Here is a 19,950-nt window from a genome sequence, read left to right as displayed (position 1 = left end):
AAAAGAGCAAAGGGACAGCGGAGGTGAACTTGTGAGAATATTCATAAAGCAGTTTGTAGGTGGTTCCCAGAAGGACCCTCCTCTGAGGCCCAAGACTGAAAAGGGAGGGAGCCTCAGATGGAGCAGGTGGAACAATGACCCTTGTGTTTCTAGATGGGAACTGTTGAGGGCACAATGGGACTAAGCTCTTTCAGAATCTCACATCCAGGTCAGACCCCCAGGATGCTGCTGCCTGGCTTGAGATCCAGGAATCCTCTTGAGGGTTGAGAAGCTTGCTTATAACCCAATGAGAAATCCTATGTGAAGGGCCCAAAGCATCTAGGTTTCCTCCTTGTGAGTGTGTTGTCTCTCCCCTTCCCTAGAGCTGCCCAGATTGAGGTTCATTCCTCTCTTGCATCTCCAGGCAGCTGGAACCTTAGAGTAAAGGTCAGTCCTGTTGCCCTCTCATTACTCCCACCTCACTCCCGCCACTAACTTGCCCACAATATTGAGCCCAGCCATCCCGGCTGTCTGACAGACAGACAGAAGAGTGAGTGCCAACTAGGTGGGAGGAACGGAGTGTAGCTCACAGTTCGTATCCTCACACCTGCGTTTCCTGATCCAGGGCCACCGGTGTTCACAAATTGTCACTTCACCGTTTCCTCTTTCTGGGCTCCCCTGAAGCCAACTGCTTCCACGTGTCCACCTCTCCCACCCACACAGAGAAACAGTCACGCAGCGCTGGGCGGGGAGATGAGGGTGGGGTAGGGGCTTGCAGAAGGCAGGAGGGAGCGCGAGGCTCCGAGACACTTCCTCTACCCGGACCTAGTCTCCACCACCACCTCCCACGGATGCCAATATCCGGCGTCGAGCCCACCTCCTCTAGCAGCGGCCGATGCTTCCCTCCACGTATGCCTCCCGCAGGATGACTTCCTGCCTCTTCAGCTCCTGGACAAAAACAGACCCTGGCTAAGACGCTCGCGATTGGCTGAGGGATTGTGTCCTCAGCCAACAAAGGCCATAATTCTGGGCGCCTGAGGGATTAGCTTTCAGGCTAGTGCAGCATGGAGAGACACCCGCCCACGCATCCACCATCACGTCCGACCACTCCTCTCACTGCCGTCTGTCAAGCGTCAGGTGCAAGTCTTTCCCATCCCTTTTCAGTGCGACACACCTCCACGCCGGTCTAAGTGAGAGTGCGGTCACGTGACCCCCAGTTAGCCCCACGTGACCGCGCACTCCGTAAGTCTGCTGCAGCCCTGCAGCACGCAAGGTACAGTCTTGTGCCTCTGGGGTTGAGCTGCTTGCTAGAACAATCTGAAGCTCCCGATGGGGGTGAAGATAGAGAGCTGAAAGGAAGGCTGGATTCGGAGCCAAAGCTTCCAGCCCTAAGCCTGGGCCTTGCTCTGTGGGAGCACAGGGCTGGCGAGGAACACCCCACGAGGAGTTTGGAGACCAACTGACTTTTAATATTCTGTGCAAAACTCGGGCGACGTATTAAAACACACACAGGATCTGTCTTGAAAAATACTGATAGCCAAAACAAACATTCAATCTCCAATTTCCACCACCAGGACGAACTCTGTTAGCACTTGTGGTTTGTGAATGGAGGCAAAACTGCCACTTTGCCTTACTTCCATAAACCTTGCAGCCTAGAATCCGGTAGGAAAAAAGCACTTTGCACCCTGAGACAAACGAAAAGTGAATAAAACTTTGTATATTTCCCTTTAGCCTGGACTACCCCCCACCCCAAACCAACTTTATCCCTGACTTTTGCTCCTATCTGAGGATACGTTATTACTTTTGTGAATCCGAAAAATGTGTACCATAAACTCAGAAACTTTGGAAAGTTTACAGCTTACTCCCATTAAATTATGCAGTTTTATTTAGCAAGCCAGTGCTTCTGAAGTTGTAGTCTCTCACATTTCTTTATTCCTTTGACATGTTTTACATGGTTGCAGGATTTTCCATAATCAAATAATATATTTGCATAAATTCAGTCCATTTCACACATTTTTGGGGGAGAGGGATCATCTTTCCATGTATGATACCAGTCTTTTCTATTTCACCAAATACAGAAAGTATCAGAGCTTTTCTTAGCCAATTTTAAAACGTATATATCATCACTTTTAGTGGCTGTATGCTATTACCTTAACACTTTCCATGGCACCACCATGAAGAAATGGTCTTCCTGACAGTTAAATTTGTGTGCTTTCTGGTCTTATTCTTTGAACCTTTAAGCAAGATCAAAGAAACACCCATACTTTGAACTGCAAAATACAACTTCTCAGCTCTTCAAAACTTACCTTATCCTCTATATCCCTTAATACACTCCTCCCAGCCACTCCAGGCAGACTGAATACCTCACTCCCATAGGAACACTTTTTCCAACTCCAAGTTTTTCTTCACAACATCCAACCTCTTCCTTACATTTCAGAGCCCAAATTAATTGGGTCCTTCTTCTCTGAAGCATACCCTGAGTAGCAGCCCATGGTGACATTTTCATTTAAAGATGCGAGAATAGCTTTTTCAAGGAGCATTATTATTCATACGTTAATTACCTCTGTGTTATCGTATGTTATTTTTGCATCTATATTTTATGTTCACAGAGAAGGGTGATTTCTGCCAACTTTAACACAGAACTTTATTGAAAACCCAACATGATTCAAATAGACATCAATAACACTAGAACAGCAATCAGAAGGGTAGCTTACTTATAATAGCTCAGTTCACTATAAACCTAAATGGTAAATTCACAATCTAGACAAAAACAAGTATCAACAAATGTGCTTTCAGTTTTAATATTCGTTTGGCATCAGAAGATTGATCCAGCTCATACACAGAGTTTGGCAAAGTCAGTATCAGCATTAAAGTGTACATTACAACACAGAACCAACTTTGAAAACTAAAGCATTATTCAAGGACCATAACTCAGGAACATAAGGACAATCAGAGGCAAGTGATTAATCATACTCATTCTTTTGTTCTGCCTCAGGGTCATTCTGATCATCTGTTTTGCCTTGCAGTTCCTTAGCAAATTTCTCAACTTCATGGAATGCAGAAATAAATGGCTCAAGACTGAAATCATCATCAGTGAACCACAGTGCCTCTTTTTTAATATTGTTACCAATATTCTCAAGCATTGCTAGAACAACCTGAACATTGTCATTTGTCTCTTTCCTGTTAAAAAGGCCCATAAATTCTGACACTGCTTCAGCACTGAGCATTTCTTTTGTCATGACAGGATTTTCAGACAAATTCAGTAGCATTTTCAGAACATGAAATCTGGTTTTGGTATTGCCCGTGGCTAATAAGGAGAGAAACCCAGATATATACTTGGCAACCAGTGTGTGATAGTCAGTAGTTGTAGTGAGGTGTCTAACCATCTTTATTCCAGATAACTGCTCAGGGGAATCCAACCTATAAGCAAGAGTTTCCTCACACACTTGACATACGTATGTCTGAATCATGTTTAGATTTGGATAAGGTGGAGCCAAGTGAATCATATTTTCCGAAAACCTTGTCTTAACTCGGGAGGAGGGATAATTGAGCAAGGTTTCAGTAAGTGAAACAACACCTGAATCGCGAATGAAATAATGAGTAAATTGAGAAGCACTCCTCACACCCATTGCAATTTTATATATTTCATGAATAAAAGGATCTCGAATTTTGTCCATTAATAGAAGGAGTTCTTCAAACTCTTCAGGACCAATTTTAAGCTCACACTGTATGCAGCTGCAGAACCAACTCTCAGGCTCTGCACTCTCCCTCGTCCTAAGATGTTCTTGAATTTCCCTGACTGACCGGTAGGACAGATCATACTGAAATGGGAACTCAGGGTCAGGCTTATCAGGCTGAAGCAAAGATTCCTGCTCTTCCCCTTCTAGGCTCAGTTCCATGTGCTTGGGCTTTCCTCCAAACATTTCAGAGAACAGAAATGCTGCTTCTTTTGAAAATCTAAAGGGGCTTGGGGATGGGAAGCCAACACTACCCCATGGGCCAGGCTTGAACTGAACAGTAACCTCCTCCCAGTTCTGGGGCCTGCGTAAAGCATCAGGCTCCTGCTCAACTGAACATCTGGACCTGCAAATGGCCCTGTTCACAGGGCTAGGATTTGATTCAAAATGGGCCTCATCTCCTGCCCAGAACCAGGACCCCACTATGGCCTCATCCTCCTCAGCTACTGTCCTTGACTCATAGTTGGTTCCATTACCAGTCCTGTTATTGGCCTCATTTTTAGCTCCAAACCAGGACCCAACAACTGCCCCTTCCTCATTTTCTGGCCTGGATTCAGAGGTGGCCACAGTTTCAGTCTCATTAATGGCCTTGTCTCCAGACCAGAACCAGGACTCAACAATCATCTCTTCATCATCCTCTGGCTTATATGCACAGCATGTTTCTGCTTCTACATTGATTTCTTTTGCATCCCAGAACAAGGATCCAAAAGTGTTTTCCTCTCCAGACCTTGATGTGGTCTCTTCTATTGCCTGGGGTCCAACGTCTATATTATATTCTTCAGCCCAGAACCAGGACCCAATAATGATTTCCTCCTTTTCAGTGCCATGCTTGGACTCAAAACTATCCCCTGCCTCCAGACTGGCTTCTTCTTCAGCCCAGAACCAGGACTCAACAATGACTTCCTCCTCTTCAGCTTCTGGACTGTATTTGCTGCAAATGTTAGCCTTGTTCCTAATGGCCTCTTCCCTGGCCCAGAACCAAGACCCAACAAAATGTTCCTCTTCAGCTGCCAGCCTGTCCTCTTCTCTAGCCTCTGCTTCTGTTTCAAGCCTGTCTTCCTCCCCAGCCCAGAACCAAGAATCAATAATGTCTTCCTCTTCAGCATCTGGCCTGGATTCTTCTCTATCTGTAGCCCCTATAATGGCTTTATCCCCTTTCCAGAACCAGGACGTGATCATGGTCTCCTCCTTGGTTGATGCCTTGGCTTCTTCTTCAGCCCTATCATCTATACTGCCCTCTTCCACAGCCCATAACCAGGGCCCTACAGTGGTCGCTGGCCTTGTATATTTTCTGGACCAGAACCATGAATCAACAGTGTCCTGTTCCTCCTCTGGCCTAGACTTCCAGCTGCCTCCATTGGCAGCAAACATACAGGGATGTTCTCCTGACCAGAAGTCAGACTCAGTATTGATCTCTTCAGCAGTTGTCATAAATTTACATTGGGTACCAGTGGCATACTTCATACTGATCTCTTCAGTGGTCCCAAACCAAGATGATATAATACCCTTTTCCTTGTCCTCCAGGCTAGACTTGTTGCTGACTTCAGCCCTCCCACAAGCTTCTACTCCAGCCCAGAACCATGACCCAATAATGGGCTCCTCTTCTTCAGTCTCTGGCATAGTGTTACAATTGACTTCAGCCCCAGAATCCATCTGGGCCTGGTTTCCAGCCCAAAACCAGGATTCAAATATTGTCTCTTCTTCAGCTCCTGGCCTGGCCTCTTCTCTAAACTCAGGCTCTGTATTGATTTCTTCTCCAGCCCAGAACCAGGGACCAATGACCTCTTCTTCCTCAGACCTTGGCCTGGACCCACAGCTGGCCCCAATACCAGCTTCCACACTGACCTCATCACTGACCCAAAACCAAGACCCAAAAATGGTCTCTTCTTTAGCCTCTGGGTTGGTTTCTTCATTAGCCCAGAAGCAGAAACTGGCAATGACCTTTACTGTATCATCTGCTGGCACAGATTTGGAAGTGGCATCAGCCTCAGTTTCCACACTGGTCTTTTCCCCAGTTCCAAGCATAGAATTGCCAATAGGCTCCTGCTCAGTCTTTGGTCTGAATTTACCACTGGCCTCAGTCCCCATACTGGCCTCTTCTTCAGTCCAGAACCAACTGCCAACAATGGACTCATCTTTCACTTGAGAACAGGACTTGACAGTGGCCCCACCCACTATGCTGGACTCTTCTGCAGCCCAGAACCAGGCCCCAGTGAGGAACTCTTCCTCTGACCTGGCTTCTCGCTTTGTCCTGGCTCTGGCCTTGATTTTGGCCTCTTCCTTTGCCATTGCTCTGGCCCTGACCTCTTTCTTGGACTTGGGCCTAGACAAGTTATTAGCCTTTTCTCCAGGCCAGAACCAGGACTCTTTTTTGACTATATCCATAGAGCCAGACATGAAATCAATGGAAGCTTCTCGCTTGGCCCTGTGCCTGGCCCTGACATCGGCCCCTTTCCTGGCTCTGGGTTTGTACCTGGCCTCCTCTCCAGCCCAGAACCAGGATTTTACATTGTCCTCACATTCAGACGCAGAATTAGATTCAGAGACTTCTTTCTTAGATCTAAACCAGGACCTACTATTGGTCTCTTCCCTGCGCTTAGACCAGACACTGGTCTTTTCTCTGGCCCAGAACCAGGATGTCTTAATAGATTCATCCTCAGAACCAGAACTGGATGCAACATAAAGCTCCCGACTGGTTTTGGGCCTAGGCATGGCCTCTTCTTTGGCCATGTGCCTGGACCTAGTACTGGCCTTTACCCTGTCTCTAGGATGAAGCCTTGTACTGACCTCTTCTCTACTCCAGAACCAGGAGCTCACAGAGAATCTATCCACCCATCTGAAATCACAATTGTGAGAAGTCTCTTTTTTGGATGTAGGCCTGGGATGGCACCAGGAACCCATATTGGTCTCCTCCTCTGACTCAAACAAAGGCTGGATACCTGATTGGGACTTGACCTTGGTGCCAGGAAAGGACTCAGCATCCATACAGACCAGTTCCCTATCCATAGACCAGATCTTAGTTTTAGCAATTGACCCTGACTCAGTACTGATCAGTGGCCAGGATATAGCATTGGTTTGGGACACTTCCTCTGTCTTCAGTAGTGCCTCAGCATCAAACTCAGTCTTGGCCCATGAATAAGTTTCATCCATTGACCTTGCCCCAGTGATTGCCTTGGCCTCACTCTTAGGATGTGTCCCAACTACTGCCATGGTCTCAGTTTTGGGCCTTGCTCCAGGCATTACCTGGGCCTGGGTCCTTACCTTGGGTCTGACCACCACTGGGACTTCATTCTCTCTCTCAGCCCCACTCCCAACTTCTTCTCCAGGCTTCTTTTCAGGCTTGGCCTGGATGCCAGGCTCAATCTCAGCCCCAGTCATAGTACAAGTTACAGAGAAGACATGATTAAATACTGCTATCCCAGTCTCAGCCTCTACCACAGACCTGTCACAGTTTTCTATCTTCACACTCTAATCTTTTGATGATTCAGGTGATACAGTTGGAAACAAAAGTTAGAGTCAATCACCAGTCCAGCAGTCAATCAGCCTCCTTCCCAATCTCAGCCTCAGCCAATAATACAGTCAGAGTGAAGATAAAGCACAACCAAGCTGGGAGAGGATGGATGATTCTTGGGTGGGTGTAGACCTGTTGAGGGTGGTGGTCAGCAGCAATTCCAACACCACCAGAGCTGCCACTGGAAGTCAATCTAGGAAGCGAGAATGACGTGGGGCTTTAAGTCTATTCCAACTGTGTCACTCCATGAAGACTCACATAGAGAGACTGGACCTCAAATGCTTGATGGGAGAGTTAGGCTATTAGAAGTCTCTCTATCACCTTCATTTTTTCTACAATTTTTATCCCCAAAGCTGTCATATTACTTTGCCTGTTATTAAACAGGTATGAAAACGGTGGTTAAGTATCTTGGCAATGGGAGAGGCTGAGGAGCCCCCAGGCCAGACCCTAATCACTCTTGGACCTATGTTGGTCTTCTCTACCACACCCAAAAGTTGTACCCATTCCCATACCAACCTGCACTGATGTGGCACAATTTCTTGCTCCTTTCCTTGATCCCAGTGGCGTCAAACTCTACAGCAGCCTGCATATCCTGGGTACAAGTAAACATATAGCAGAGAATGGAGCCTGACTGCTAGATAGACAAGCAAGAACCCTGACCCCTGATACAAACATCTCTCTTTCTGTTTAAGGGTCTAATATGTCTAATGTTTTCTGTCTCCTGGTTCCTACACTTAGGTCTTTTCCTCCCATTCACGAATCAATCCACACTTACCTCACTATTCCTAATATCTCCTGCAGGAAATGGGCAAGGGGTTCTGCGGCAATGTGCAAATTTGACAGAGAGTAGGAGAGGTGGAGGAGGCCCTGAAACCACTTGGATCAAAGAACCTGCCATGATAATACTGGGTAGCTGTCTCCTGCATCGCCCCTCTTCGCACAAACCTCCAGAGATTTGAACCAGACTCCTCCTCCTTTCTTTCCTTGCAGAAGTGACCAGCCTTAAAGCAGGCCTATGGAAAAACAGATCAAAAGGTAAGAGGGTCAAGAAATAATGGTAGCAGCTGAGTGCTTGGTAGACAGACAAACAACAAACATAGGAGTACCCAAGTCATCTTTTAACATTTACAGTCCCGTTGGTTAGAATATTTTCTTTTAATTTAAGCCCTATGGATCAGGCTTCTGGATAACTCATCTTCACATCACACTCTTCCTCTTACTCTCTTCTCCAATTCTAAAGATTCACTACTTGGTGTTCACATCTCTTGTACTATACAACATAGATTGGGGTAAGGACGCTCGCATATTCTAGAAAGCAGGTTGTGTGGTTGTACTTGTATTTACGACTTCTGTCCCACCCTCACCTCCCAGTCCATCTTTTCCACCCCCCATCTTGGATGGAGGTGAGGGAGGAAGGCCAGGAGGTGTGGAGAAACCCGGTAGAGAGGAGAATTTTAGGAGGTATTCCTGGATGCCTGACCTGCTCTGGTCGCAGTCACACCATCCCAATTCGGGTGTCCAGTCAATGGCTGCTGCCCACCCTCACCCCCCATCCCCACACAACTTGAGAAATACAGGCCGTTTTCCCGTCGCTAGTTTTTCTCAAGCCTCTCCTCTACAAATGCACCCCGGGGCCTGAAATCGCCAGATCTACCGCGCACACAGGACACTCTGGCCTCAAAGGGGCGCCTGTGCGAAGGGACAGCACCCGGCACGTGTGGTCCGACGGACCCCTTTCCAGAATAAAGGCCCGGGCGGGCGGCCCCCCGCGCCCGCCCGCTCGGCACTCGGCTCCGGCCGCCACCCCCGGGAGCCTCCCCGACGCCCCAACCCCGGCTCCCCTCCGCCATTTCGCCCGCAGCAACCTCCCCCACAGCCCTCTTCTGGCACAGGCACCGTCGACGGCGGGGCTCGGGCGCCCAGAAAGCCCGCCGGGGAGCGGCCGCGCCGTTCGCCTCCCCAGAATCCGGGGGAAGCCCTGTGGCCAAGACCTCGCGCCCCGGGCCCGGTCCCCGCCGGTCGCCGCCTCCTCAGGGCCAGGGGTCCCCCGGCGATGAGCACCTCTCTTAGGGACCCGCTCCAACCCGGCTGCCTCCCACTCATCAGGCTGCTAGGGTCCGGGGGGCAGGGTGTGAGCCGCTCGTCGCCCCCGAGACACCCCCACTTGCCTTCGCAGACGCAGGGTCCCGATGGTCGGCCTCCCCCTCCTGTCGCAGCTCCTCACTCGGATTCCCACCGCTCGCCGTGCGGGCAGAATGGCAAAGAGGCGTCCAGCCCCCCGCGCGGCTGCGCCAAACCCGGCAGGGGCTACGAAGGCTGCGGCACCAACCGCTCGCGGCGAGGGTGTCGGGAAGGGGGCGGAGGGATACTGCACGAATGGGCTCGACTCCCCCTCCCAGGCCCACAGTAGTTCCAACCCAGAAAGGAGCGGGGCCGGGAGGAGTCCCGGCCTCAGGGGCGGGGCCACGCCGGCCCTCCGCCGCCACCTGTCGGGCGACAACCCTCCCGGCCCCGCACACTTATGGCACCGCAGCGTGTGGGGCCGGCGGGCGGTGGGGCACTGGGAGCCGGGGTTGGGAGGGTAGGGAGGGGCCGCGCTGGAGGGAGCACCGGATGGATATAGATCGTCCCGGGGTGTGTGTGTGTGTGTGTGTTGTGTGTGTGTCTCTGTGTGTGTCTGTGTGTGTACCGGACTGATTGGAGTCCGCCCCCCTACCCTCCCCCATCGCACCCGCCATCCTCCCTGGGCGACAGTGGCAGAGGAGCTGTGAGGACGGCCCTCCCCGGGTCTGCTTTCCACCTTCTGGCGCCGCGGGCGGGAGGAAGGTAGGAGGCGGCGCCCGTGGAGGCCGAGCCACTGCCCCTCTTCTAAGGGAAGGCAGCCCTAGATAGACCTCTGGCCTGAGGAAACAAACCACCTGTCTGCGCCAGTGTCGTCATCCTGTCTGCCACACTGCCATTTTCTCAGTCGCAGTGGTAGCACGGTAGCACACTTTGCCATTTCGCCGCCCCCGCAGTTGCCCAGGAAAGAGGGCCTTTCCCTCTCAGGACACGCACCGGCTCAGACAGTCCTCCCTGTCTCTCATCCCATAGCCAGGTGTCAGGCACCAGGTAGGGCCGGTCCTGGCTTCTCTCCCCGGGTTCTGTCAGGTCTTCTCCTGCAGTTGCCTCCAAGCGCTCATCATCTTTGGCAGGGTGGGAATGTGGCAGGGATTAGAACCAACTGGGATCTCACACACTTGCCATACACACCAGTCTACTTTCCCCAGCCATTCTTTGGAGGACGACCCACCAGGCACCCACTTCCCTAAGACAGAAACCTGCTGGCCCTTGAATCCTCTGATTCCTGCACTCCTATATCCTTCCTGTAGTCTCCAGCCCCTCCTTTCTGTGCTCCATGGGGCAAACAGCAACCCTGGTTAAGCACACCTGTGGTTGAGCACAAACCTGCTGGCACTGTTGCCCGTTTTAAAACCCACCTAAATGGCACCCTCGCTGTTGTAAGCTGAATAAAGGTCCCCCAAAGATGTTCACGTCCTGTTCTCCTGAACCTGTAAATATGTGATGTTACATGACAAAGGAGAATTAAGGTTGCAGATGGAATTAAGATTGCTAATCAGCTGAATGTAAAGTAAGATTACACTTCTGTATCTTGGCCAATGCCATGGCAAGGCTACTTTAAATGTGGAAGAGGTAGGCAGAAGAGTCAGTGTCACAGTGAAGTTGCATGAGAAAGACGCCACAAGTGGACGGGATATCACTAGTTTTGAAGATGGAAGGAAGCTAGAGGCCAAGGACTGCAGGCAGACCCAGAAGTTGGAAAAGGCAAGGAGACAGATTCTTCCTAGAACCCCTTGGAAGAATGAAGTCCTCCTATCACCTTTATTTCAGACCAGAGAGACCCTTTTCCTATTTCCAACCTTCAGGACTGTAAGATAATATTTTATTGTTTTTGTTTTTTTAAGCCAGCAAGATTGTGGTAATTTGTTACAGCAGCAGTGGGAACCGAATTCACTCACCATCCTGATAAAGTCCATTCCCCTTCACTTTCTTGAATTGGGCTTCAGGCCCCGGGAGGATCAATCTGGGCCCTCATCTCTTACCACTATAACCACCCTCTTAAGTGCCTTCTCTCTTTTCTAAAGAAGAGAGAATTTGCAATCATCTTTGAGGTTCGTCTTGGAGAGAGTCCCTATTTACTGAATATCATGGATGCTTACCAGGATGAAAAGGGAACCTTATTCTTACCATGAATTTTCATATCAGCTTTTACTTGTTATTAGATATTTATTATAACTGTACAATATTTAGGTGATAGAGAAAAAATCTAGAGATGATTCTATACTATATCTAGAGACAACAGATGTCAGTTTTCAGAGGAATGTCTTTCACTGTGCTCTTTCAATGGCCTTAGCTGAACTGTGGATTTTCTTTGTTCCAAAGTATACTCTCTTGGGTGAATGCCAGGGTGGAAGAAGGGAGTCTGAGCTCTTCTGGGATCTGTGCGTGTGCATGAATCTCTTTGCCTCTGTGAACTGTTCCTTCTCCTTCTGAAAGTGTCTGGTGCCTTTTATTCATTCAACAAATATATATGAGTATCTGCTTTTTCCTAGGCACTGGACATGCAGTAGGAAAAAAAAGACACCGGAAAGAAATCTCTGTTCTCTTGAGTTTACATTTACTTGTGTTTTCTATTTAATTTAGATTTCTATCCTACAAGTTTATGGTCATACCAATGCAAGCTTCTCTGGTAATTTACAGGTGTTGGGATATTGATCCCAAAATATTTACTGGCAGGGGAGTGGATCTACCAAAGCTGACTGATTTTACTGTGAGACTTTGAAATATCTTTTGGACAATTTTTTCTAAATTCATTTACAGAAGACACTATTGCTGTTAACATTTATTGAACTGGGAAAAGTTGTATTTTAAGCTTTTTATGTGTTAGCTCTTTATGTGTATATATCAGATAGATTAAGTGTCATCTTTAAAATCAGAGAGCAAAGAAAAGATTTAAACAAGATGCTGACCTATGTCTGTCTGTTAAATAATATTATATTTACTTCCTTGTAAAATGGATTCTCATGTGATTGCAACAGCCACAGTTTCACTCTCCAGTGTCTCCACTAGCACCTGTGTAACCCTGACTAGCCTCTGAAATATAAATTTCTGAAGTGTAAGTGCTGGGCATTATGCTTTTTGATTTAAGTGCCTGACATTAAGCTTTTGATTGCCAAGGCATCCATTTCAAAAGAAAACCATCTTGAATAATCATATTATGGGCTGTAAGACATAGCTACCAGCAAAAGGACCTGAGAAGGAACTAGGCCACTCCCAACTCATTTAGTTCCCTCTTTCAGAAAGACTTGGTTAACCTAGACAACTGATTCCTTGAGAGATCCTGCCTTTTCCTTCCTGAGACTACTATCTGCTCTTGTGCTTTAAATTAGCCAATAAAGACAACCTGACAAACCCTAGGCTCCCTACAGTGGGACCCTAATAAAAGCAGAGCCCCAGCTTCGTGTTCTCTCTGTCTCCCTGTCTCTCTCTCCCCCCAAATAATTCCCCCACCAGTAAGCCTGGGATACAGAAGCAGCTGTGCTGCTGCACTATACCCACCCCACCTCCCACATACATGCACATGAACTTTCACACTAGCATATCCCTTGCCTGTGCAGCTTGAGTGATCTACTCTTGTCTCTCTCAGTCATCGTGGTCATGGACATAGTTTTGCCCATTTACCTTAATTTACCTTTCTTCTGTCCTTCATGTTCCTCAGGCAAACTTTCCCTCTGGGATCTCCCTTTTGTTCAAGGTTGATCCAAACCCTATGTATTCTTAGAATATATCCATTCTCATATTCCCGAGTTTCAGGAGCTTTACACAGGAACTCAAGTCCCTTGCAGGTGGGACCAACAAGGCTGGGTCTTGTAAACTATGAAACTGGATCAATAGACGTCTAGTTTCAGTAGAGACTGAAGAACCTCTAGGAAAGATCTAAACTGTGTCTATTACTTGAGACAAAGCACATCTAAAGAACTTGTGGGGAGGCCTGACCCCAGAATATTTTCAGGTTATATTTGGAGTGGGTTCTTCTTCAAGAGAATTTATGCTGAAGGAAAACAGAGCCAGGCACAGTGACCTCAGCCCAGGAACAATGCCTTTTCATTAGTGGAATATAGCTATTCTAATGGCAGCACTGGGATTAGGACTCCTATTTTTGCCTCTTCAAACATATGCCTTCAACTGTATGTCTGTTACAACAAAGGCAGGTTCATAAGTTATCATGAAAAGCACAGTTTGCAAAGAAATTATAATATTCTGTTGTGCAGATCCCACTTATAAAGTATAACCTAAAGAGAGGAAAACATCCTCCTCTCCAACATGGCTTTAAAGTTTAGAGTAGTACTCAACTCTAACATGATGAGGACTCTGGGTATGGGTAGTGGTTGGACGAATTAGAGGGAGCAATTGGAGGGACTTAAGTGCCTCACAGTAAAGCTTACTGTGGCAACCACACATGGAAAAATCGTGTGAAAACCATCAAAATTTAGGACATGGGAAATACCCCTTGAGGATTTCTAGAACTAAAGGGGCTGGTGAGGTGAGTTCATGGTTATTAACTTTGCAGGGAGAAGAAATCCTGAATTTCCACAATGCCGGCGAATATTGGTAGTTAATTGAACGTTAAAGTAACTTTTCAAAACAGAAAAAATATGTGATGGGGCATCACTGTGGTCTGCGTCTAGCCAGCAAAATGGGAAAAAAAGAGTAGAGGTAGTCCACCTGCTTCTTAAATTCCATGGTAAAGAAATGCCTACATCATTTACACTTACATTTCATTGATTGGAATTCAATCACCATTTGTTGAAAATCCCGTCCATTCACAAACTGTGCTGGGACAACTAGATATCCACATGCAAAACAATAAAATTGTCTCAGCAAACTAGGAATAGAGTAGAACTTCCTTGACTTGATAAAGAACATATACAGAAACACCACAGCTAACACCATACATAATGGTTAGGAACTAGCTTTACCATTAAGATCAAGAAAAGTCAAGGATGCCCCCTCTCACCACTCCTTTTCAAAACTGTACTGGAATTCCTAGCTAATGCATTAAGACCAGAAAAGGATATAAAAGGAATACAGATTGGGAAGAAGAAATAAAACTGCCTTTGTTTGCAGATGATGTGTTTGTCTATGTAGAAAATCAGAAAGAATATCCAAAAAGATTGGAACTAATAAGCAACTCCAGTAAGGTTAGAGGATAAGGTTAATATAAAAAAAGGCAATTGCTTTCCTATATAACAGCAATGAACAAGTGAAGTTTGAAATTAATAACACAGTACCTTATATATTAGCACCCTCAAAAATGAAGTACAAAAAAAAAATGAAGTACATAGAGGAGATCGGGGAAGATGGCAGAAGAGTAAAACGCAGAGATCACCTTCCTCCCCACAGATACACCAGAAATACATCTACACGTGGAACAACTCCTACAGAATACCTACTGAACGCTGGCAGAAGACCTCAGAACTCCCAAAAGGCAAGAAACTCCCCACGTGCCTGGGTAGGGCAAAAGAAAAAAGAATAAACAGAGACAAAAGATTAGGGACGGGACCTGCACCAGTGGGAGGGAGCTGTGAAGGAGGAAAGGTTTCCACACACTAGGAAGCCCCTTCGCGGGTGGAGACTGCGGGTGGCGGAGGGGGGAAGCTTCGGAGGTGCGGAGGCAAAGCGGAGAGATTCCCGTACAGTGGATCGGTGCCGAGCGGCACTCACCAGCCCAAGAGGCTTGTGTGCTCACCCGCCGGGGCGGGCGGGGCTGGGAGCTGAGGCTCAGGCTTCGGTCGGAGCGCAGGGAGAGGACTGGGGCTGGCGGCGTGCACACAGCGTGCAGGGGGTTAGTGCAGCACGGCTAGCTGGGAGGGAGTCCGAGAAAAAGTTTGGACCTGCCGAAGAGGCAAGAGACGTTTTCTTCACTCTTTGTTTCCTAGTGCACGAGGAAAGGGGATTAAGAGCGCGGCTTAAAGGAGCTCCAGAGACGGGTGCGAGCCGCGGCTAACAGCGCGGCCCCCAGAGACGGGCATGAGACGCTAAGGCTGCCGCTGCCCCCACCAATAAGCCTGTGGGCGAACACAGGTCACTATCCACACCTCCCTTCCGGGGAGCCTGTGCAGCCCGCCACGGCCAGGGTCCCGGGATCCAGGGACAATTTCCCCGGGGAGAACGCACGGCGCGCCTCAGCCTGGTGCAACGTACCGCTGGCCTCTGCCGCCGCAGGCTCGCCCCACACTCCGTGCCCCTCCCTCCCCCCGACCTGAGTGAGCCAAAGCCCCCGAATCAGTGGCTCCTTTAACCCCGTCCTGTCTGAGCGAAGAACAGACGCCCTCTGGCGACCTACACGCAGAGGCGGGGCCAAATCCAAAGCTGAACCCCGGGAGCTGTGCAAACAAAGAAGAGAAAGGGAAATCTCTCCCAGCAGCCTCAGAAGCAGCGGATTAAAGCTACACAATCAACTTGATGTACCCTGAATCTGTGGAATACCTGAATAGACAAGGAATCATCCCAAATTGAGGAGGTGGACTTCGAGAGCAAGATTTATTATTTTTTCCCCTTTTCCTCTTTTTGTGGGTGTGTATGTGTATGCTTCTGTGTGAGATTTTGTCTGTATAGCTTTGCTTTCACCATTTGTCCTAGGGTTTTATCCGTCCGTTTTTTTCTTAATATTTATTATTTTAATAACTATTTAATTTTACCTTACTTTATTTTATCCACTTTCTTTCTTTTCTTTCTTCCTCCCTCCCTCCATCCCTTTCTTTCTTTCTTCTTTCTTTCTTTCTTTCTACATTTTCTCCCTTTTATTCTGAGCCCTGTGGATGAAAGGCTCTTGGTGCTGCAGCCCAGAGTCAGTGCTGTGCCTCTGAGGTGGGAGAGCCAACTTCAGGACCCTGGTCCACAAGAGACCTCCCAGCTCCACATAATATCAAACGGTGAAAATCTCCCAGAGATCTGCATCTCAACACCAGCACCCAGCTTCACTCAACGACCAGCAAGCTACAGTGCTGGACACCCTATGCCAAACAACCAGCAAGACAGGAACACAACCCCACCGATTAGCAGAGGGGCTGCCTAAAATCATAAGTCCACAGACACCCCAAAACACACCACCAGACGTGGACCTGCTCACCAGAAAGACAAGACCCAGCCTCATCCACCAGAACACAGGCACTAGTCCCCTCCACCAGGAAGCCTACACAACCCAATGAACCAACCTTAGCCACTGGAGACAGACATCAAAAACAACAAGAACTACGAACATGCAGCCTGCAAAAAGAAGACCCCAAACACAGTAAGATAAGCAAAATGAGAAGACAGAAAAACACACAGCAGATGAAGGAGCAAGATAAAAACCCACCAGACCTAACAAATGAAGAGGAAATAGGCAGTCTACCTGAAAAAGAATTCAGAATAATGATAGGAAAGATGATCCAAAATCTTGGAAATAGAATAGAGAAAATGCAAGAAACATTTAACAAGGACCTAGAAGAACTAAAGATGAAACAAGCAATGACGAACAACACAATAAATGAAATTAAAAATACTCTAGATGGGATCAATAGCAGAATACCTGCGGCAGAAGAACGGATAAGTGACCTGGAAGATAAAATAGTGGAAATAACTACTGCAGAGCAGAATAAAGAAAAGAGAGTGAAAAGAACTGAGGAAAGTCTCAGAGACTTCAGGGACAATATTAAACACACCAACATTCGAATTATAGGGGTTCCAGAAGAAGAAGAGAAAAAGAAAGGGACTGAGAAAATATTTGAAGAGATTATGGTGCAAAACTTCCCTAATATGGGAAAGGAAATAGTTAATCAAGTCCAGGAAGCACAGAGAGTCCCATACAGGATAAATCCAAAGAGAAACACTCCAAGACACATATTAATCAAACTGTCAAAAATTAAGTACAAAGAAAACATATTAAAAGCAGCAAGGGAAAAACAACAAATAACACACAAGGGAATCCCCATAAGGTTAACAGCCGATGTTCCAGGAGAATCTCTGCAAGCCAGAAGGGAGTGGCAGGACATATTTAAAGAGATGAAGGAGAAAAACCTACAACCAAGATTACTCTACCCAACAAGGATTTCATACAGATTTGAAAGAGAAATTAAAAGCTTTACAGACAAGCAAAAGCTGAGAGAGTTCAACACCACAAAACCAGCTTTACAACAAATGCGAAAGGAACTTCTCTAGGCAAGAGACACAAGAGAAGGAAAAGACCTAAAATAACAAATTCAAAACAATTAAGAAAATGGGAATAGGAACATATATATCAATAATTACCTTATATGTAAATGGATTAAATGCTCCCACCAAAAGACATACATTGGCTGAATGGATACAAAAACAAGACTCATATATATGCTGTCTACAAGAGACCCATTTCAGACCTAGAGACACATACAGACTGAAAGTGAGGGGATGGAAAAAGATATTACATGCAAATGGAAACCAAAAGAAAGCTGGATTAGCAATTCTCATATCAGACAAATAGACTTTAAAATAAAGACTATTACAAGAGAAAAAGAAGGACACTACATAATGATCAAGGAATCGATCCAAGAAGCAGATATAAGAATTGTAAATATTTATGCACCCAACATACAAGAACCACAATATATAAGGCAAATACTAACAGCCATAAAAGGGGAAATCGACAGTAACACAATAATAGGGGATTTTAACACCCCACTTTAACCAATGGACAGATCATCCAAAATGAAAATAAATAAGGAAACTCAAGCTTTAAATGATACATTAAACAAGATGGACTTAATTGATATTTATAGGACATTCCATCCAAAAACAACAGAATACACATTTTTCTCAAGTGCTCATGGGAACATTCTCCAGGATAGATCATATTTTGGGTCACAAATCAAGCCTTGGTAAATTTAAGAAAATTGAAATTGTATCAAGTATCTTTTCCGACCACAACACTATGAGACTAGATATCAATGACAGGTAAAGATCTGGAAAAAATACAAACACATGGGGGCTAAACAATACACTACTTAATAACGAGGTGATCACTGAAGAAGTCAAACAGGAAATCAAAAAATACCTAGAAACAAATGACAAAGGAGACATGATGACGCAAAACCTATGGGACGCAGAAAAAGCAGTTTTAATGGGCAAGTTTATAACAATACAATCCTACCTTAAGAAACAGGAAACATCTCGAATAAACAACCTAAACTTACACCTAAAGCCATTAGAGAAAGAAGAACAAAAAACACCCAAAGTTAGCAGAAGGAAAGAAATCATAAAAATCACATCAGAAATAAAGGAAAAAGAAATGAAGGAAACGATAGCAAAAATCAATAAAACTAAAAGCTGGTTCTTTGAGAAGATAAACAAAATTGATAAACCATTAACCAGACTCATCAAGAAAGAAAGGGAGAAGACTCAAATCAATAGAAACAGAAACGAAAAAGGAGAAGTAACAACTGACACTGCAGAAATACAAAAGATCATGAGAGATTACTACAAGCAACTCTATGCCAATAAAATGGACAACCTTGAAGAAATGGACAAATTCTTAGAAATGCACAACCTGCCAAGACTGAATCAGGAAGAAATAGAAAATATGAACAGACCAATCACAAGCACTGAAATTGAAATGGTGATTAAAAATCTTCCAACAAACAAAAGCACAGGACCAGATGGCTTCACAGGCAAATTCTATCAAACATTTAGAGAAGAGCTAACACCTATCCTTCTCAAATTCTTCCAAAATATAGCAGAGGGAGGAACACCCCCTCACTCATTCTATGCGGCCACCATCACCCTGATACCAAAAGCAGACAAGGATGTCACAAAGAAAGAAAACTACAGGCCAATATCACTGATGAACATAGATGCAAAAATCCTCAACAAAATACTAGCAAAAGAATCCCACAGCACATTAAAAGGATCATACACCATGATCAAGTGGGGTTTATTCCAGGAATGCAAGGATTCTTCACTATACGCAAATCAATCAACGTGATACACCATATTAATAAATTGAAGGAGAAAAACCATATGACCATCTCAATAGATGCAGAGAAAGCTTTTGACAAAATTCAACACCGATTTATGATAAAAACCCTGCAGAAAGTAGGCATAGAGGGAACTTTAATCAACTAATAAAGGCCATATATGATAAACCCACAGCCAACATCATCCTCAATGGTGAAAACCTGAAAGTATTTCCACTAAGATCAGGAACAAGACAAGGTTGCCCACTCTCACCACTATTATTCAACACAGTTTTGGAAGTTTTAGCCACAGCAATCATAGAAGAAAAGGAAATAAAAGGAATCCAAATCGGAAAAGAAGAAGTAAAGCTGTCACTGTTTGCAGATGACATGATACTATACATAGAGAATCCTAAAGATGCTACCAGAAAACTACTAGAGCTAATCAATGAATTTGGTAAAGTAGCAGGATACAAAATTAATGCACAGAAATCTCTGGCATTCCTATACACTAATGATGAAAAACCTGAAAGTGAAATCAAGAAAACACTCCTATTTACCACTGCAACAAAAGGAATAAAATATCTAGGAATAAACCTACCTAGGGAGACAAAAGACCTGTATGCAGAAAATTATAAGACACTGATGAAAGAAATTAAGGATGACTCAAATAGATGGAGAGATATACCAT

At 45.9% G+C, this 19,950-nt stretch overlaps 2 protein-coding genes across 12 annotated transcripts in view; both read right to left on the bottom strand.

Annotated features, from left to right (window-relative positions):
* Positions 1-19,950, bottom strand: part of LOC307180041 (G-protein coupled receptor-associated sorting protein 2) — a 135,590-nt gene that overhangs the window by 69,261 nt on the left and 46,379 nt on the right. Inside the window, exons 1-2 of one of the 10 annotated variants that reach the window (XM_079910096.1) lie at positions 8,173-8,194; positions 7,744-7,819 (exon numbers count right to left, since the gene is read on the bottom strand). The exons of 8 other annotated variants lie outside the window; for them this stretch is intronic. The gene's annotated coding sequence lies outside the window, so the exon portion shown is untranslated. Of the gene's footprint in view, positions 1-7,743; positions 7,820-8,002; positions 8,045-8,172; positions 8,195-19,950 lie in introns of those variants that run through there. One more of the 10 variants, XM_079910094.1, reaches the window with a different exon arrangement.
* GPRASP1 (G protein-coupled receptor associated sorting protein 1) lies at positions 1,379-9,550 on the bottom strand. Of its 2 annotated transcripts, XM_079910086.1 has the most exons (4): positions 9,396-9,550; positions 8,173-8,240; positions 7,744-7,819; positions 1,379-7,420 (listed from the first exon to the last, which is right to left on the bottom strand). In XM_079910086.1, the coding sequence occupies exon 4, from the start codon at positions 7,092-7,094 to the stop codon at positions 2,943-2,945; it is 4,152 nt and encodes a 1,383-aa protein (XP_079766212.1). In that variant the 5' UTR covers positions 7,095-7,420; positions 7,744-7,819; positions 8,173-8,240; positions 9,396-9,550; the 3' UTR covers positions 1,379-2,942. The 2 variants fall into 2 exon arrangements, with proteins under 2 accessions (XP_079766212.1, XP_079766211.1); XM_079910085.1 differs by lacking the exons at positions 8,173-8,240; positions 9,396-9,550 and adding an exon at positions 8,003-8,059 and having other exon boundaries at positions 2,107-7,420.

Source organism: Stenella coeruleoalba (genome assembly GCF_951394435.1).
Source record: "Stenella coeruleoalba genome assembly, chromosome: X".
NCBI lineage: Eukaryota > Metazoa > Chordata > Mammalia > Artiodactyla > Delphinidae > Stenella > Stenella coeruleoalba.
Note: the sequence above shows the minus strand (reverse complement) of the source record. Positions and strands in the feature narration are given on the sequence as shown.